Source organism: Trichosurus vulpecula, chromosome 9 (genome assembly GCF_011100635.1).
Source record: "Trichosurus vulpecula isolate mTriVul1 chromosome 9, mTriVul1.pri, whole genome shotgun sequence".
NCBI lineage: Eukaryota > Metazoa > Chordata > Mammalia > Diprotodontia > Phalangeridae > Trichosurus > Trichosurus vulpecula.
The window spans coordinates 49,825,181-49,841,227 of NC_050581.1; the positions used below are offsets into that span (position 1 = coordinate 49,825,181).

General features: G+C 37.3%; 1 protein-coding gene across 1 annotated transcript in view; it reads left to right on the forward strand.

Moving 5' to 3' along the window:
• GRIN2A (glutamate ionotropic receptor NMDA type subunit 2A) overlaps positions 1–16,047 on the forward strand; it is a 165,735-nt gene that overhangs the window by 84,371 nt on the left and 65,317 nt on the right. The window contains exon 8 of the mRNA XM_036739543.1: positions 11,380–11,540. Within this exon, the coding sequence (XP_036595438.1) occupies positions 11,380–11,540 (161 nt within the window). The remainder of the gene's footprint in view (positions 1–11,379; positions 11,541–16,047) is intronic.

Sequence of the window (16,047 nt, forward strand, 5' to 3'; positions counted from 1 at the left end):
CATTTTGTGGGCAGGGGGTGATTGGGAAAGTCAGAAAGTCAGGAAAATTGATCGATAAGCATAGGGATACTTACAGACCACAGGGGCTACTGACTCTGTCCCTTGGCGTTTTTCTACCTCACACACTGAAGATGATGGTAGAAGTCCAGGCCTCAGAGATTAATAGTATGCCCCAGGGATGATCCCAGGAGGAAGTTTATTATTTACTTGATAGATTTTAAGGTCATTTTATACTTTTTGAATCTTGTTGTAGTGGCCTGCCATCCTAGTTTGATCATAGTTGAAAGTCATCTTACTCAATTGCTATTTTAATAAGAGCTGAGGTGGGAAATTGACATATTAATCTGTTTAGAAGAAGTTGTGGGTATAAAGGGGACAACTGAGTGGCACAGTGGATAGAGTTCCAGGCCTGGAGTCAGAAAAAACTCCCCTTCCTTATTTCAAATTCGGCCTCAGATACCTACTAGCTGTGTGACCCTGGGCAAGTCACTAAACCCTATTTACCTCAGTTTCCTCATATGTAAAGTGATCTGGAGAAAGTAATGGCAAACCAGTCCAGTATTTTTTACCAAGAAAACCCCAAATGGAGATATGAAGAGTTGGATATGACTGAAAATGACAGAATGACAGTAACAAAAAGTGGGTATGGAAGAGGGTCTTAAAGTGTATAATCAACAAAAAACAAACTTTGTTATGTGGCATAGTTAGTATTGAAATTAAAGTATTTATTAAACCTTTACTATACACTGTGGATTGTGTAAATTGCTAGAGATACAAAGAAATACAAAAATAGACCCTGCTCTCCAGGAGTATTCATTCTAATGGGGGAGACAGCATGTAAGTAACCGCGTATATACAAGAACTAAACAGAGTAGATGGAAAACAATGTAAAAGTGAAAGACACTAGCATATGGGGGACAAAGGAGGCAGGACTAACAAAGGCCTTCGGATCTGAGTCTTAAGATAAACAGATCAAGAGGTAAGAAAGAAAGGCATTCTAGGCATGGGAGACAGCTGGTACAAAGAGAGAGAGGTATGACATGGAGCATTATATTTGACAGACTATAAGTAGTCCAGTGTTGCTGGATCATAGAGTGGAGGGTGGTAAAGTATAAGGTTGGAAAGGTAAGAAGGGGGCAAGTTGTGAGAAGGTTTAGATGCCAGAGAATTTTATATGTGATGCTTCAGGTAACAGGGAGCCACTGAAGCTCATTGCACAAGGAGGGCAAGATGGTCAGACTGAGACTTTAGAAAAATCTCCATGTTCGCTGAGTAGTGGATGGATTGGAGGAGGGAGAAAATTGAGGCAAAGAGACCAAATAGGGGACTATTGTGATACTCCGGGTGAGAGATGATGAGGAACTGAATTAGACCTGTGAATGTGGTGCTGGAGAGATTGGTTGGTTGGTTGGCTGTTGTCTTCATTCTCAAAGAGGACCAAAATCATATCACTATTCTAGAGTCAAGTTATAATGTGTTTGACTGTGACTGATCAGTCCACAGAGAAGATATAGAAGAGATGTGAAGGTGGAAACATAAAGGGTATGTGAGCATCTTTAAGAAAACCACAAGATAATACAGTACTGATAGGCATGCATGTGTTTCCTTCAGTTGTTCAGGAAGGTATGACCACCACAATGAGAGCTCATTATTTCAATTAAATTAGACAAGGGCTTATGGAAATAATGTTGGGAGCACATAGAGACTTTAATGCATTACCATCTTCTGGTAGCGGTCCTTGGAATTTTGATGTGCTATGTAGAGGGATAGAATATAAACTCCTTGAAGGTAGAAAGCCTCTTGTCTCCGTACTCTAGCAACTTGCCCTGTGCCTGGGACAAAGTAAATTCTTAATGGATGCTTGTTTATTGATGGATTGATTGCTGGATTGCAATAGGAACAGGTAACAGTAGCATTCTTAAGGTGTTGCATGGTCTTGGCCAAATGATATGGTCTCTTTTGTCCTCTTTGGCATTTTTATGCAGGTGAAATCTGGGGTTACAGGAGGAATCAAATGGCCTCCGAGATAGATCCCCTCCTACTCTAAAATTGTCTTTCTGTGACTGATCATCGGCTTGAAGAAACAAAATCAGGGGTCAATAGCCTAAGGGGTGTTTGTAAAATGGAGGAGGGGACCTTGTTCATCTCTCTGGTGGCCTATTGAATTTGGTGAGGTGGGGAAAACACCAGTAGGTCCGAAGACCATCTTGACTCTTTCAGCGAGGCTGTTTACATGTATCGGCAGATATGTAAAGCAGAAGGAAAAAAAGGAACATTTAAAAGCTATACAGTAACTGTAGCAGATGGGGACTGGAGTGGAAAAGTACTTTGTCAAATAGACCATCTTCAAATGTCTTGGGAGACTGAAAACGGCTGCTCCAACAACCGGATTTATGAAGAGAAGCATTACCTCTGTGCCCCAGAGGAGGCAGCTGCTGTCGAAAAGAAGCTTGGCTTGGGTCTCACCCACTAGCAGTGATGAATTAGGGCACTGCTTGGAGGAATAATAAATGCAAAGAGCATTTCACTGTTTCCACACAAAGGTGAAGCTTCCGGATGGCATCTCTGGAACAACAAATCCCTATTTCCTGAAATTAAGATGCAACTCCTCATTAAGCAATCATACATCTAATTTAGCAGAAATTATTTTCAAAAGAAAATTTTAACTAAGCTTGAAATTGTGTCAGTTTTTAAACTGAAAATGTTTAAAGTTTGTTTTCATTTTTTTCCCTTTTCTTTCCAACCCAGACGCTTTGAGTGAGGTTTGCATACCATAGTAGAGTTTCTGGAAGGTACTTTGGTGTATGAGCCATGGTCAAATCAATTTGCATCTTTGTGTCTCAGTTTTTTCATCTATAGAATGAGGGCATTGGACTAGATTATGTCCAAGGTCCCTTGCAGCTTGAGCATACTCTGACTCTGTAACTTTCCTTATATAATTATCTCTACTTGATACAACTTCCTCAGAGTCTCACTTTTCCCCTGGGGGAAACTGCCATTGAGATCTTTCCTATTGGAGATTATTTTTTGTAGAGTAAGCCTGCTTTGTTTCCAGCTCAGATAGATAACACTAGGTGGTCTAGGGGATAGGTAGAGTGTTGGACTTGGAATATGGAAGAACTGAGTTCCTAATCCTGCCTCAGATTTAGTAGCTGTGTAATCCTAGGCAAGTCAGCCTTAGTCTCCTCAACTGTAAAATGGGTGTAATGATATTGTCTACCTTGTGGTGTCGTTGTCAAGATCAAGTTAGATAAATTAGGTAAAACACTTTTCTGACTCAGGTAATCATTGATGCAAGCTAGCTCAACCAACTTTCAAATTCTGTGGCTAGAATTTTAGACAGTGACGACCACCCAGGCAAAACTTTTTGTTGAGAAGGGGATGGAAAAGATGCAGAGGTTAGTGACATTGCACCAGGAAAGTACATCAGAATCTCCACAGACCCTGGTCTTTGCATCTGCAGGGTTTGGGGGAATTAGCTGGCACCCGAAGTGGGATGCCATTTAAGGTAGTCTAGTCTTGGTGAGTCAAGTGTAGTTGTAGTAGGAGATACGGTGATCTGGGTTGCCAATGTCGAGAAGCAGACACTGATGGGGGTAGATGTTTCCCCCTCTCTTCAACAAAAATATGCCATTTTCCCATTTTCTCTACACTAGTTACAACTCTGACATCGGTATTACAGATAATCCTGTGAGTTTTGTACACATGCACACACACACATGCATACATATGCACGCATGCACACACAGCACATTTTAATCACCTCTTGAATCTTCATTTTTGGTATTTTTTTGGGTTGCTTATCTGTGGCTCCATTCGTTGGTAGAAATAGGAGGTTCTTTCTCTAGGAGCCCTGTCTATACTTCCATTTGTTGATTTGCATTTTGATGGGATTGACAGGTCAGATTACTGAGCCTCTTCAAAGTTTTTACTCATTGTTTTTTACTAGCAAATCAATTTAATTTAGGGCATTCTGGACCAAATCCATTCTTTTGAAGCCTTCCTCTGAAAATTCAGATTACATTAGTTTGCTCATGCTTGCTTGATTGAAGCTATGATCATTACAGATTTTTTAAAGTTAGAGATAAGTGTGACTTTGAAAAGGGCATATTTTTTTTCTTGTGTGGATTATTTGGCCTATATCTTTTGAGCACCATGGAGTTTATTGAGATAGCCCTAGCGTATTCTAGGGCTTGATTTCATCAGCAAAATGTCATCCTAAAATGGAAATGTTTAAAGGACTTCATTGTCTATGAGTCCCTTTTCTCTGATGTACTTCACAAGATAACTTCCATGAAAGTAATAAACACCTTTTCAGTGTATGTGTCTCCCTATTTTGTACCTCAGTTGATGAGATCACTGAACAGCTCTCTATGTTATCAAATCAAGGAATTTCACATGATATTTTGCCTAAGACTACATGAATGGCAGAAAGGGAAGAAGAATTAAGAAGCCTCTTGATGAGGGTGAAAGAGGAGAGTGTAAAGGCTGCCTTGAAGTTTAACATAAATGAAAACAAAACAAAACCAAACAAAAAACCCCAAGATATTGTCAATTGGTTCCACCATTTCCTGGCAAATAGAAGGAGAAGAAATGGAAATAGTTTCAGATTTAATGTTCTTGGGCTCAGATTACTGCAGATGGCCCTGTAGCCATGAAATTAAAAGATGCTTGTTCATTGGAAGAAAATTTATGGTAAATCTGGACAGCATGCTAAAAAGTAGAGACATCACCTTGTCGACAAAGGTCAATAGTCAAAGGTGTGTTTTTTACCTGTAGCAATGTATAGCTGTAAGATTTGGACCATAAGGAAATCAGAGCACCACAGGATTGATGCTTTTGAATTGTGGTTCTGGAGAAGACTTTTGAGAGTCTCTTAGATAGCAAGAGATCAAATCAGTTAATACTTAAAGAAATTAATTCAGTCTATTAACTGAAGGTCAAATATTAGAGCTGAAGCTTGAATACTTTGGCTACATAATGAGAATACGGGACTCACTGGAAATCCTGATGTTGGGAAACACTGAAGGCAAAAGGAAGAGGGGACAGCAGAGGATGAGATGGGTAGATAATGTCACATAAACAATGAATGTGAACTTGGACAGGCTTCAAGAGATAGTGGAGGATGGAAGAGCCTCATGTGCTAATTAACTATGGGGTCAGGAAGAATCAGACATGACTGAACAACTGAATAACATCCACAACATATGAAGGGGAGACACATAGCTGAAGGACAGTTGAAGACAGCATTTTGCTCTACCGACTCAAATGCTTTTTTTATTTGTTGATAAACAATAGATGCAGATGGGCTACGTATTATCTGTATCCTTTATTCAGTTCTGTGAGTGTAAAAATGTAATCTGTTATAGGAAATTATCCATGAAAACCTTTCTCATATTTTCATTAATGATACCCTTAATGCATGTATAGATTTTTCTGACAAAGATTTTACAGTGATGAGAAAGTAGGAATATCACGAAGTTAATAAGCATTTATGTAGCGCCAACTATATTATAGATACTGTATTAAGTGATTTTTCCAAATGTTATCTCATTTGAGCCTCATATCAATCCTACAATATAGATGCTAGTACTAGCTTCATTTCACAGTTGAAAAAACTGAAGCAAACAGAGGTTAATTGAGTTGCCCAGGATCACACAGCTAATATGTGACTGAGATCAAATTTGAACTCAGATCTTCCATACTCCAGGTTTAGAGCTCTATCCACAGCCCTACCAGCTATCTCTATATGGGGTCCCCAGTTATTGACATAGTTGGCTGATCTTGTTTCAGAATAATAATGTCATATAACTTTTTCCATTCTTTGGGAGTTTTCGATATCTACATCTTAGTACTTTAATTTTGCATTGCATCCAGCTTGTATTTCCTGTGTGTATATTTGGTGAATTCCAGCTGTTCTTGACTCAATTTTCTTAAATGTAATTGCCATATGGAACATCGGCTACAGAATTATTAGAGCCAAAATGTATTTGTTCCTTTGTTGTCAATGATGAGATGAGATTACTACAGAAACACTGGCAGATGTTTCATCTCACACTTGTTTTTTCTCTTTCTTTCATATTAAAAATGCTCTTGGTATCATTCTAGTTTAATTGAGTCTTCCAAGCTTCCTGTGGACTTGTTTTCCCCTCTCCTGCTTATCTTTCTTTGTAAAATTATATTGCTTGTAATGTGCAATTATGCTGAACATTTTACAAATGAGCTCATATTCTAAATTCATTACACCTTTGGATACCAAGTCTGTCTTCTTGAGGAAGAAATCAAGTGTTTGTTGTCTGAGACGGTTTCTGAGTGCTTCAGGCCTCTTTATTGTCACACTTATTTTCTATTAACCAAACATCTCTAAGTAATAACAGTGCTCAGAGTCAATATATCTCTAATTTTATCTATTTACCTTTTTAAAAGCTCTATTATTTAATTAGATCAGCCTGGAATTTTTTTTACTTAGGACTTTCTTATCTTGATATATTCTCTTAATTTCCTTCTCTGTTTTAACTAAACAATGCTCTCACTATACACAGACAACTGATTCTGAAATGACCCACACATTGGTAACTGGTCATTTTTTGTTAGATGTCCTCAATTTCTTTTCTTTCTTCTTTTTCTTGTTTTAGGAATGGTATGTTGTTTTAGGAATGGTATGTCAAAGGACAATTTCCAGGTAGTTTAAGATCAATATTAGAATGAAATGAGCCCCTGGGTTTATTTATTTAGCCATACAGAGGAAGGATATTCAACAAGGGTGATCAACTTTCTTGCCTCTGTCCTGCCATGGTGATCTGCTGGTCAAGCATCAGGGTCCACCTGGAACTCCTTGTGACTCTTTGTCCTCAAGAAACCAAAAAACTATATCAACAGCATTAGCTTTAGTCTTCTCGACCAATTAGATCTTCAGTATGGTTCCAATTCGTTTTAAGAAAAAGGCCTGACTATACAGAGCAGAGCCTCAGTATATTTCTCCCATGTATATAACCATAGTTATGTATAGCACCTTTTGAAATATCTTCTTTAAAAATGTATGTATACCTACATGTTCAAGGCTTTTGGATGATTTATAAGCCTTTGGGCCCTTTTATTTCCTGTTGTAAAATTACATGTGTGTATACACAAATACATATATATACATTATATATACACACACATAGACATATGTAATATGTTACAAATTATATGTGTGTATATATCTTCTACTCTGCGCCAATCTGCATGCAAGTTTCAAATTATATTTTGACTAGATTTGGAGAAGTTTGTCAAATTTTTCATAGCGTATCTCTACTTCCTCATTCTCCACAATAGATATTGATGTATAATCTGCCACTGTTTTCATGATGGTTTCTTACCTATGCGCGTCATGAACTTGGTAATTTGAGATGAAAAAGCACTCCCTAAAATGTTATTTATTGCTTTGGGGGTATATGATGAAATCAATTGCTTTATATACACATATATGTATGCGTGTGTATATACCCTCATATATACATACATATATATGTACATATGCATCAGAAATTTCCCATGCAAGTGACTGTGCCACCTTTCATAGTAGTCATTTTAAGAGATTGTCCACTTATTCAAGGATGTCCAAAATGCTTTCGTAATTTGTACATTGCCTTCAGTCTGTGATAATTTTTTTTTTGGATTATGCTCAGTGGTGACAAATCTTCATCTTGTTAAGGTAAATTTGATTTTTGGAAATAACCCAAAGACATATTGAGCCAAGTCTGATGAATTAGGCAGTTGATCTAAGCTGCATAATATGAGTCTTGGCCCCTCAAAATGGTATGTAACTATAAGGTAGTAGAAATTGATGATTCTGTTAGGTGGTTGAAAATTTATTTTGAAGGCATTTCTAAAATGAGGAATTCTTAAACTGATTAATGGTCTAACATCATTGGAATGAATATATTATTTTCTAAGGTGAAACCACAAATTTAGGTAGATTCATTCTATTATTTTTAATATCAAAATCATTATTTTATAACAGCTCCTGGTTTGTTACATTTTTGAATGGCTCACTATTTGTTGAACAAAGGAGGTATCTTATCCTTTAACACAGTACCAGTGCATATGTGATCAAAAAATTCTCTTCTATAGAAGCAGAGTTCCATGAAACCAACAAAAATAGAACTTATGTTTAGATAATGTTGATTTTTTTTGGTTTGATTTTATTTTGAGAATATGGTCCCAGGTTTACTAAGTCCTTGTGAGCCATTCTAAAATATATTCCTCATATTTTTTAAAATAATTAACTTATCTAGGAAGTGGAGGTTTTAAATACTATAATAATAATGGCTGATGTTAACATAGTACTTTTAGGTTTTATAAAGCACTTTCGTGTCTAGTTTATTTTATCCTCAAAATATTATTATATTTTATCTTCACAAAAGAATGTAGTTTATATCCCATTGTACAGGCGAAGAAATTGAGGCTCAATATGATTAATCAGATTGCCCAGTAGTTAGTGACTGAACTGAGACAATTTTCAGGTGTAGTTAAAATACTATAGCAGTAGTAACAATGACACCTGATTATATTTACATGATGTTCCATAGGCCTTGGTGCAATTTTAAGCTAAAGGTTAAAACTGCAGTGACTTTTGGCACACCCTATAAAATGCCATAATACCAGATGTAATTTTTGGCTCAATTTATTTGTTTTTAGTTTTCAACACTCACTTCTATAAGTTTTAAATTTTCTCCCCCTCCCTCCACTCTCCCTCCCCAAGGTGGCATGCAACCCAATATAGGCTTTACATATAGGGTCTTATTAAACATATTTTCACATTAGTAATTTTGTATAAAAGAATTATAATGAATGGGAGAAACCAGGAGAAAGAATAAAAAAGAAAATAAAACAAAGAAAAAAGCCTCTACAGTTCTTTCTCTGGAAGTGGATGGCATTTTCCATCATTAGTCTTCTGGAATTGTTTTAGGTCCTTGCATTGCTGAGAAGGGCTAAGTCTATCAAAATCAATCCTCACACACTGTGGCAGTTACTGTGTACAATGTTCTCCTGGTTCTGCTCCCCTCACTCAGCATCAGTTCATAGGAGTCTTTCCAGGTTTTTCTGAAGTCTGCTTGTTCATCATTTCTTGTAGCACAATAGTATTCCATTACATTCATACATCACAACTTGTTCAACTATTCCCCAATTGATGGGCATCCTCTCAATTTCTAGTTCTTGGCCACCACAAAGAGAGCTGCTATAAATATTTTTGTATGTGTGGGTCTTTTTTCCCATTTTTATGATCTCTTTGGGGTACAGCCCTAGCAGTGGTATTGCTGGGTCAAAGGGTATGCACATTTTTATAGCCCTTTGGGCATAGTTCCAAATTGCTCTCTAGAATGGTTGAATCAGCTCAGAGTTCCACCAACAATGAATTAGTGTTCTAACTTTCCCACATCTTCTCCAATACTTATCATTTTCCTGTTGTGTCATGTTAGCAAATCAGATGTAATTTACTGAGCACCCTATATGTGCCCAGCCCAATGTTAGCCATCACATGGCATTAAAGGGAAGGAATAAAGGATGGAAAAATGAAAGGAAAGAAAAAAGGAAGGAAAGAAGGAAGGAAGGAGGGAAGGATACAAGTCATTCCCCAATTGATAAATGAGGAAAAGATATGAACAGGCAATTTTCAGATGAAGAAATCAAAGCTATCTATAGTCATATGAACAAATGCTCCAGAACATTATTGATTAGAGAAATGCACATTAAAACAACTCTGAGGTGCCACCTCACACCTATCAGATTGGATAATGTGACAGAAAAGGAAAATGATAAATGTTGGAAGGATGTGGGAAAATTGGAACCATGTGGGAAAATTGGAACACATGCACTTTTGGTGGAATTGTGGACTAATCTAACCATTCTGGAGAGCAATTTGGAACTATGCCCAAAGGTTTATAAATCTGTGCATACTTTTTGACTCAACAATAGCACCACTACATCTGTACATGAGAAAGAGAGAGAGAGAGAACCTATTTATAGAAAAAATATTTATGGCAGCTCTTTTTGTGTGGCAAAATTGAGAGGATATTCATCAATAAGGGAAGGGCTAAACAAGTGGTGGTGTGTGATTGTAATGAAATACTATTGTGCTATAAGAAATGATGAGTAGAATGATTTCAGAAAAACCTGGAAAGACTTACACAAACTGATGCAAGGTGAACTGAGCAGAGCCAGAAGAACATTGTTCACAGAAACAGAAATATTGTATGATAATCAACCTTGAATAACCTAGCTGTTCTCAGAAATACAATGAGATAAGACAGTTCTAAAGGACTCATGATGGAAAAGGCTATCCACCTTTTGATAAATGAGGAAAAGATATGAACGGGCAATTTTCAGATGAAGCAAGGACTGCTGGAATCTGAATGCAGATGGAGCATACTGTTTTTCACTTTTTTATGTTTTTTGTGTGTTTTCTTTCATAACATGATTAATGGGGAAATATGTTTTGCATTATTGAAAATATTTAACCTATATCAAATTGCTTACCTCTCAGGGAGGAGGGAAGGAATGAAGGGAGAGAATTTGGAACTCAAAATTTAAAAAAAATGAATGTTAAAAATTGTTTTTACATATAATTGAGAAAAATAACCGTAGCTTAATTTTTCTCGTGGGGGGAAGGCAGGGCAATTGAGGTTAAGTGACTTGCCCAAGGTCACACAGCTAGTAAATGTGTCAAGTGTCTGAGGCCAGATTTGAAGTCAGGTCTTCATGACTCCAGGGCCAGTGCTCTACTCACTGAGCCACCTAGCTGCCCCTTAAAAATATTCTGACAGAAAATCTCCAACTAACAAGAAATGAAGGAAGGAAAGAAGGAAGGAAGGAAAGAAATGAAATAAGCATTTACTGAGTGTCTACTATGTGCCTGGCTTTGTGCTAAGTACTTTACAAATATCTCATTTGATTGTCACAACAACCCTGAGAAGTAAGTGCTATTATTATCCCAATTTTACAGTTGAGGAAACTGAGGCCAACAGAGATATAGTGATTTGCTGAGCTAGAAAGTATCTGAAGCTGGATTTGAACTCAGATCTTCCTGATTTCAGGCACAGTGCTCTTTCCATTATGCCACTCTTCTCCACTAAGGCACTCTATTCTAGATAAGAAGGGCAAAATTAGTACATAGGATAGAATAGAATATAAAATTAACTGCTAGTTGTTAAGGTACAGACCAATCTCTATATTAGGACAAATGAGCTGGGCATATAAGGGGTGGATAGGGCTTGGCTAAATTCAAAATAACCTGGAGAATATAGATATGATTCTTATACTTGTGCTGATTAATGCATTTGTGTATGTTTTTACACTTCATCAGATGTAATGCAACTTTGTCTTTTCTTCCTCTAGTTTCAGAAGCCTCACGATTACTCCCCCCCTTTTCGGTTTGGAACAGTTCCTAATGGGAGCACAGAAAGGAACATTAGGAATAATTACCCTTACATGCACCAGTACATGACCAAATTCAATCAGAAGGGAGTCGAGGATGCTCTGGTCAGCTTGAAAACCGGGTAAGGATGCTTCATATTTCTCTCTCTCCTTCCCTGCTGAAAAGTGGCCTGGAAAATGGGGCATGCTGACTGCACTGCAGATCCTAATGTCTATCCATCCTTTCCATTCTGCAGTTAGTGGAATAGGGAAGTTGATCACATCAGGCTCCCATGCCGGGCTGTTTTGGTTAATCTGATGTGCACCACATGCCCCGCTTTGAGCTGCATCTAAAAACTCCTCCTCAAAGGTTGAAAATACAGACAACTGGTGATTTCTCAAACTGATAAAGAAGTTGGTCATGATTTTTTAAAAAATGTTTCATGTGTGAAATAAATTCTATTGGGCATTTAACCAGTTTAAAAATAAGTTAAAAATAAAGTTAATGATAATAAAAATAAGTTTAAAAATAAAAGGTATTCTATCCTTAAAGAGGAAGTAACTTTGTGGTATAGAAGGGTAGAGGGTGTTAAATGCTATAATAATAATAGTGATAATACTTGATCACGTGGAATGTAATACTATCTGACGTCATTCTTTCATATTTTGTAAAGCATTTGTGTGTCTATATTTTCTGGGTCAAGAGATCAGTACAAAGTGCTGTAGGAATACGAACAGGCCAGCACCAGTCAATGACAAGGCAGGAGTGGAGAGGGAGCTAAAACAACCAATCAGCAAGCATTTATAAAGCACTGTTGTATGCTAGGCGGTGTACTAGGTACTGAGGTTTCAATGACAAAAGTGAAAATATCCTGACACAGAAGGAGCTTAACACAGGTATACTGCCAATAACGGCAAGTGACAGATGCTAGCTTGACAATCAGAATGAAGACATAATTTTTTTTTAAAAGTAGACATAAAAACTCAAAAAACCTAGCAGTCTGGAGCAAACAGGTCAACAAACACAAACACACGCTCGCGCACACACACACACAAACACACACACGCAGCTCCAAGGGCAATACCAAATTGACAATGTGGTATAGATGAGGGAAAAAAAAATAATTAGTCATGGAGGCAGAAAGCCTGGGTTCTGGCACAGGCTCTGACACTAGCTAGTAACTGTGGCCAAGCCTCAAGTTTCTAATCTGTAAAATGGGTGTAATAATACACAATTTGCCTTACAGGGTTATTATTAAGGAATAGGTGCTATATACAATTTAACATAATATATAACAGCTAATTATGATGTTCATAATGATGAACTTGAGTCATCAAGAAAAGGTTAAATGATGATCATTTTACTACAACCAAGAAGTATGAAATATATTTTCAACAAATGTTTCAAAGAATTGCAGAATTTTAGGGTTGGAGACTCAAAGGCTGTACAGTTCAATGGAGAGCTGAAAAAGAAACTTCTTTATAACATATCCAAAAAGTAATAATGAAACTTTCCTTGAAGCGTTCCAATGATGAGGGGCCTTCCTCCTCTTTCCAAGGCAGCCCATCCCACTTTTGCTTTGGTCTAATTGTTAGTTTATTTTTTTCTGACTTCAGATCAAATTTGCATCTTTGCAACTTCCACCTTCTGTTTCCTGTTCTGCCCTCTGCCCTCTGGGGACAAGGAAACTAAGTGTAAGTCCAATTCTATTTGGCAGGTCTTCAAAATGATGAAGAGAGTTATCAAATCTTCTTTTCTCCAGGAAGAAAAAATAGAGTGCTGGATTTGGAGTTAGGCTGAACTGAGTTTGGAACCCGTCTCAGATACTAGCTATGAGATCCTGGACAAATCACTTTATCTCTCTCAGACCTAGTTTCCTTACGTATTAAAAGGGGGATAATAATAGCAGTGACCTCACAGGGTCATGGTACATAAAATGTGATAATAGAGGTTCAACACTTTGCAAATGTTAAAGTTCTAAAATAAATGTTAACTTATTATTATTAATTGTTGCTAAGTCTTTATTAAGCACCTACTATGTGTCAGGCACTGTGATAGTTGGTGGGCATAGAGAAACAAAAAAAATGACAAAATACCTGCCCTCAAGAAGTTTACATTCTATTCCAGTACTGAGAAGAGTGAATACTTGGTATATATCCCATAAAAATGGATGGCAGGTGGGGAGGGGGAGTAGCATTCGGGAGGATCAAGATAACTCTCTTGCAAGAGTTATGGAAATGAACCTCAAAAAAACCTGTTTCACCTGATTGTCATGTGGTATAAATTTGAATGTCTTCACCATTTTGGTCATCCTTCTCTGGGTATTCCTTATCTTATTGATGCTCTGAGCAAAGCACTGGTCTGGGTGTTAGGGATACATGGGTGAAAAAAGGAAGCTCTGTGCTCTCAAATAATTTACATTGTGGTAGCATATATATGAGTCATATATGGAAATAATTATAATTTTAGTTAGAATGTAGTTAAGGGCATGGTAAAGGTTATAGGCAGTGGATTGAGACGGCCAAGGATGGGAGGTATGCCTTATCACTGGAGTTATCAGATGATGATTCGTGAAGGGTGTAGCAACTGAGTCTGAAGTTTAAGAAAGAGGGATATAGATATGGGAAGACTTCATGCTCCAAATGGATTATCGGATCATGGATTCAGAGCTAAAAAGAATCATAGAGTTCATATTTTACACTTGAGGAAACTGAGGCACAAAGAAATTAAGTGAAATAACTCAGAATCACAAAGCTAATAAGTACCTATGGTGGGATTTGAAGCCAGATCTTTCTGACTCCAAGTCTAGTACCCTTTCACTGAACCATGATGAGAATATTTTCAAATAGAGGGAAAAAAGGCAGAATGAGATTGAAGAACTATATAAAATGTATTTTTGACCAGAATGAAGAGGAGTGAAAGGAAGCAGCATAAAATAAGATTGGAAAACAGAAAACAAAAAAGAAATTTAGAAGAAGACACAAACGGCAATTTTTTACCACCTTATTTAACTTAATACATATTGTTTTAAAAACCCGCATATAACAGAAATTAATGGTTTCACATGTAATACCTTTTTTATTCTTTAAATATTGCTTTGTTTTTGTTTCTTGAAGACTGTTGTGCTAATCATTGGGGTGAATTTTTTAAAAGGGGGAATAATTAAAAAATGAACTAAGACTGAAATAGCAAATTGGATGGAGATTGTGGAAGGCCTTGACTGCTCTGTTAGGAAGTTTGTACATTATTTGTTAAGTAATCGATAGCCCCTGAAACTTGTCCCTTTGGCACAATGGGAGCAGGCCTGTATGCTAGGAAGATATCTTTGGTAGTCTCATGAAAAAAGGATTGGAACAAGGACTGTAGGGAGGCAGAAGAACAGTAAGGAGACTATGAAAACCTGAACTTGGGAAGAGGAAAGAAGTGGAAAAAATTGGACAGATATAAGTGAGTTGAGGTGTAGTCCATAGTACTTGACATATAATTAGATGTTAAGGAAAGACTCCATCAAAATGGCTATTTTTTTTTCAAAGGGTGCATTTTCATTACCCAGAAAAGATCACTTCTATTCCCTGACAGTGCTAGATACAGGGGTATAATCGCTTCTTTTTAATAAACATGCCTGTCATATTATTAGTTTGAGATCTGCTCCTATGTTAACATGCCCAGCTCTCTGAATCCTTTCTCCAGGGCTTCTTTTTCAATGATTTTGTCATTTCATTTCCTCTTTCAGGATTGTCTTTGCTAAGTCAGTACTGGCCAGGGTCAAGGCATCAGGTTAGCACGGGAGGCCTCTTTTTCATCTTACATTCATCCATCTACTTCCTCTTTTAATGACTCTCTGGACTTGCCCTGGCTGTGATTCTATTTAATGTTGCCACTTGATCAGTGACTGAAGTTCAGCACTTTGGGCAGAACATAAGTTTAGGACTGGGTGAAAATGTGGCTCTGTCATTGTTAAGCTTGCCAGTGTAAACTCCCCCCCCCACAAAAAAAGAACAAACAAAACCCTCACAAACAAAAAACAAAAACAAAAAAACCAAGAACAAGAAACCCCAAAGACCTAAAGCCTTCTTCCTGTGCAGTCTGTCTGTTGTGTTGGGGACCTCAAACACCTCTCTGCATGGCTTTATTTAAAGCCTCTTCATAACAGAGCAAAATAAGAAGGATAGAGTATTGGCACCCATCTCTAGCAATAAAGAGTACGAATAGTTTTGTGGAAACGACATAGATTGTTGTTGTGGAGTCATTTTTCAGTTGTGTCCAACTCTTCATGACCCCATTTGAGGTTTTCTTGGCAAAGATACTAGAGTGGTTTGCCATTTCCTTCTCTCCAATTTCCTTCCTTCTCTAGCTCATTTTACAGATGAGGAAACTGAAGCAAACAAGGTTAAGTGAGTGACTTTCCCAGGGTCACACAGCTAGTTAAATGTATGAGGTCAGATTTGAACCCCGGACTCCATCCACTGTGCCGCCTAGCTGCCCTAACATAGAATGACAGCATCCATTTTTTGCCAGCCTTGGAGGATGATATATTTACTTATCCTCCAAACATTTTGAATGGTATCTTGCTTCTGTAAGTCCAAACATTCAAGCTTCAGGAGCACAGAATTTTTCTGTGAAAACTAAAACTGTAAAAAAAAAGAATG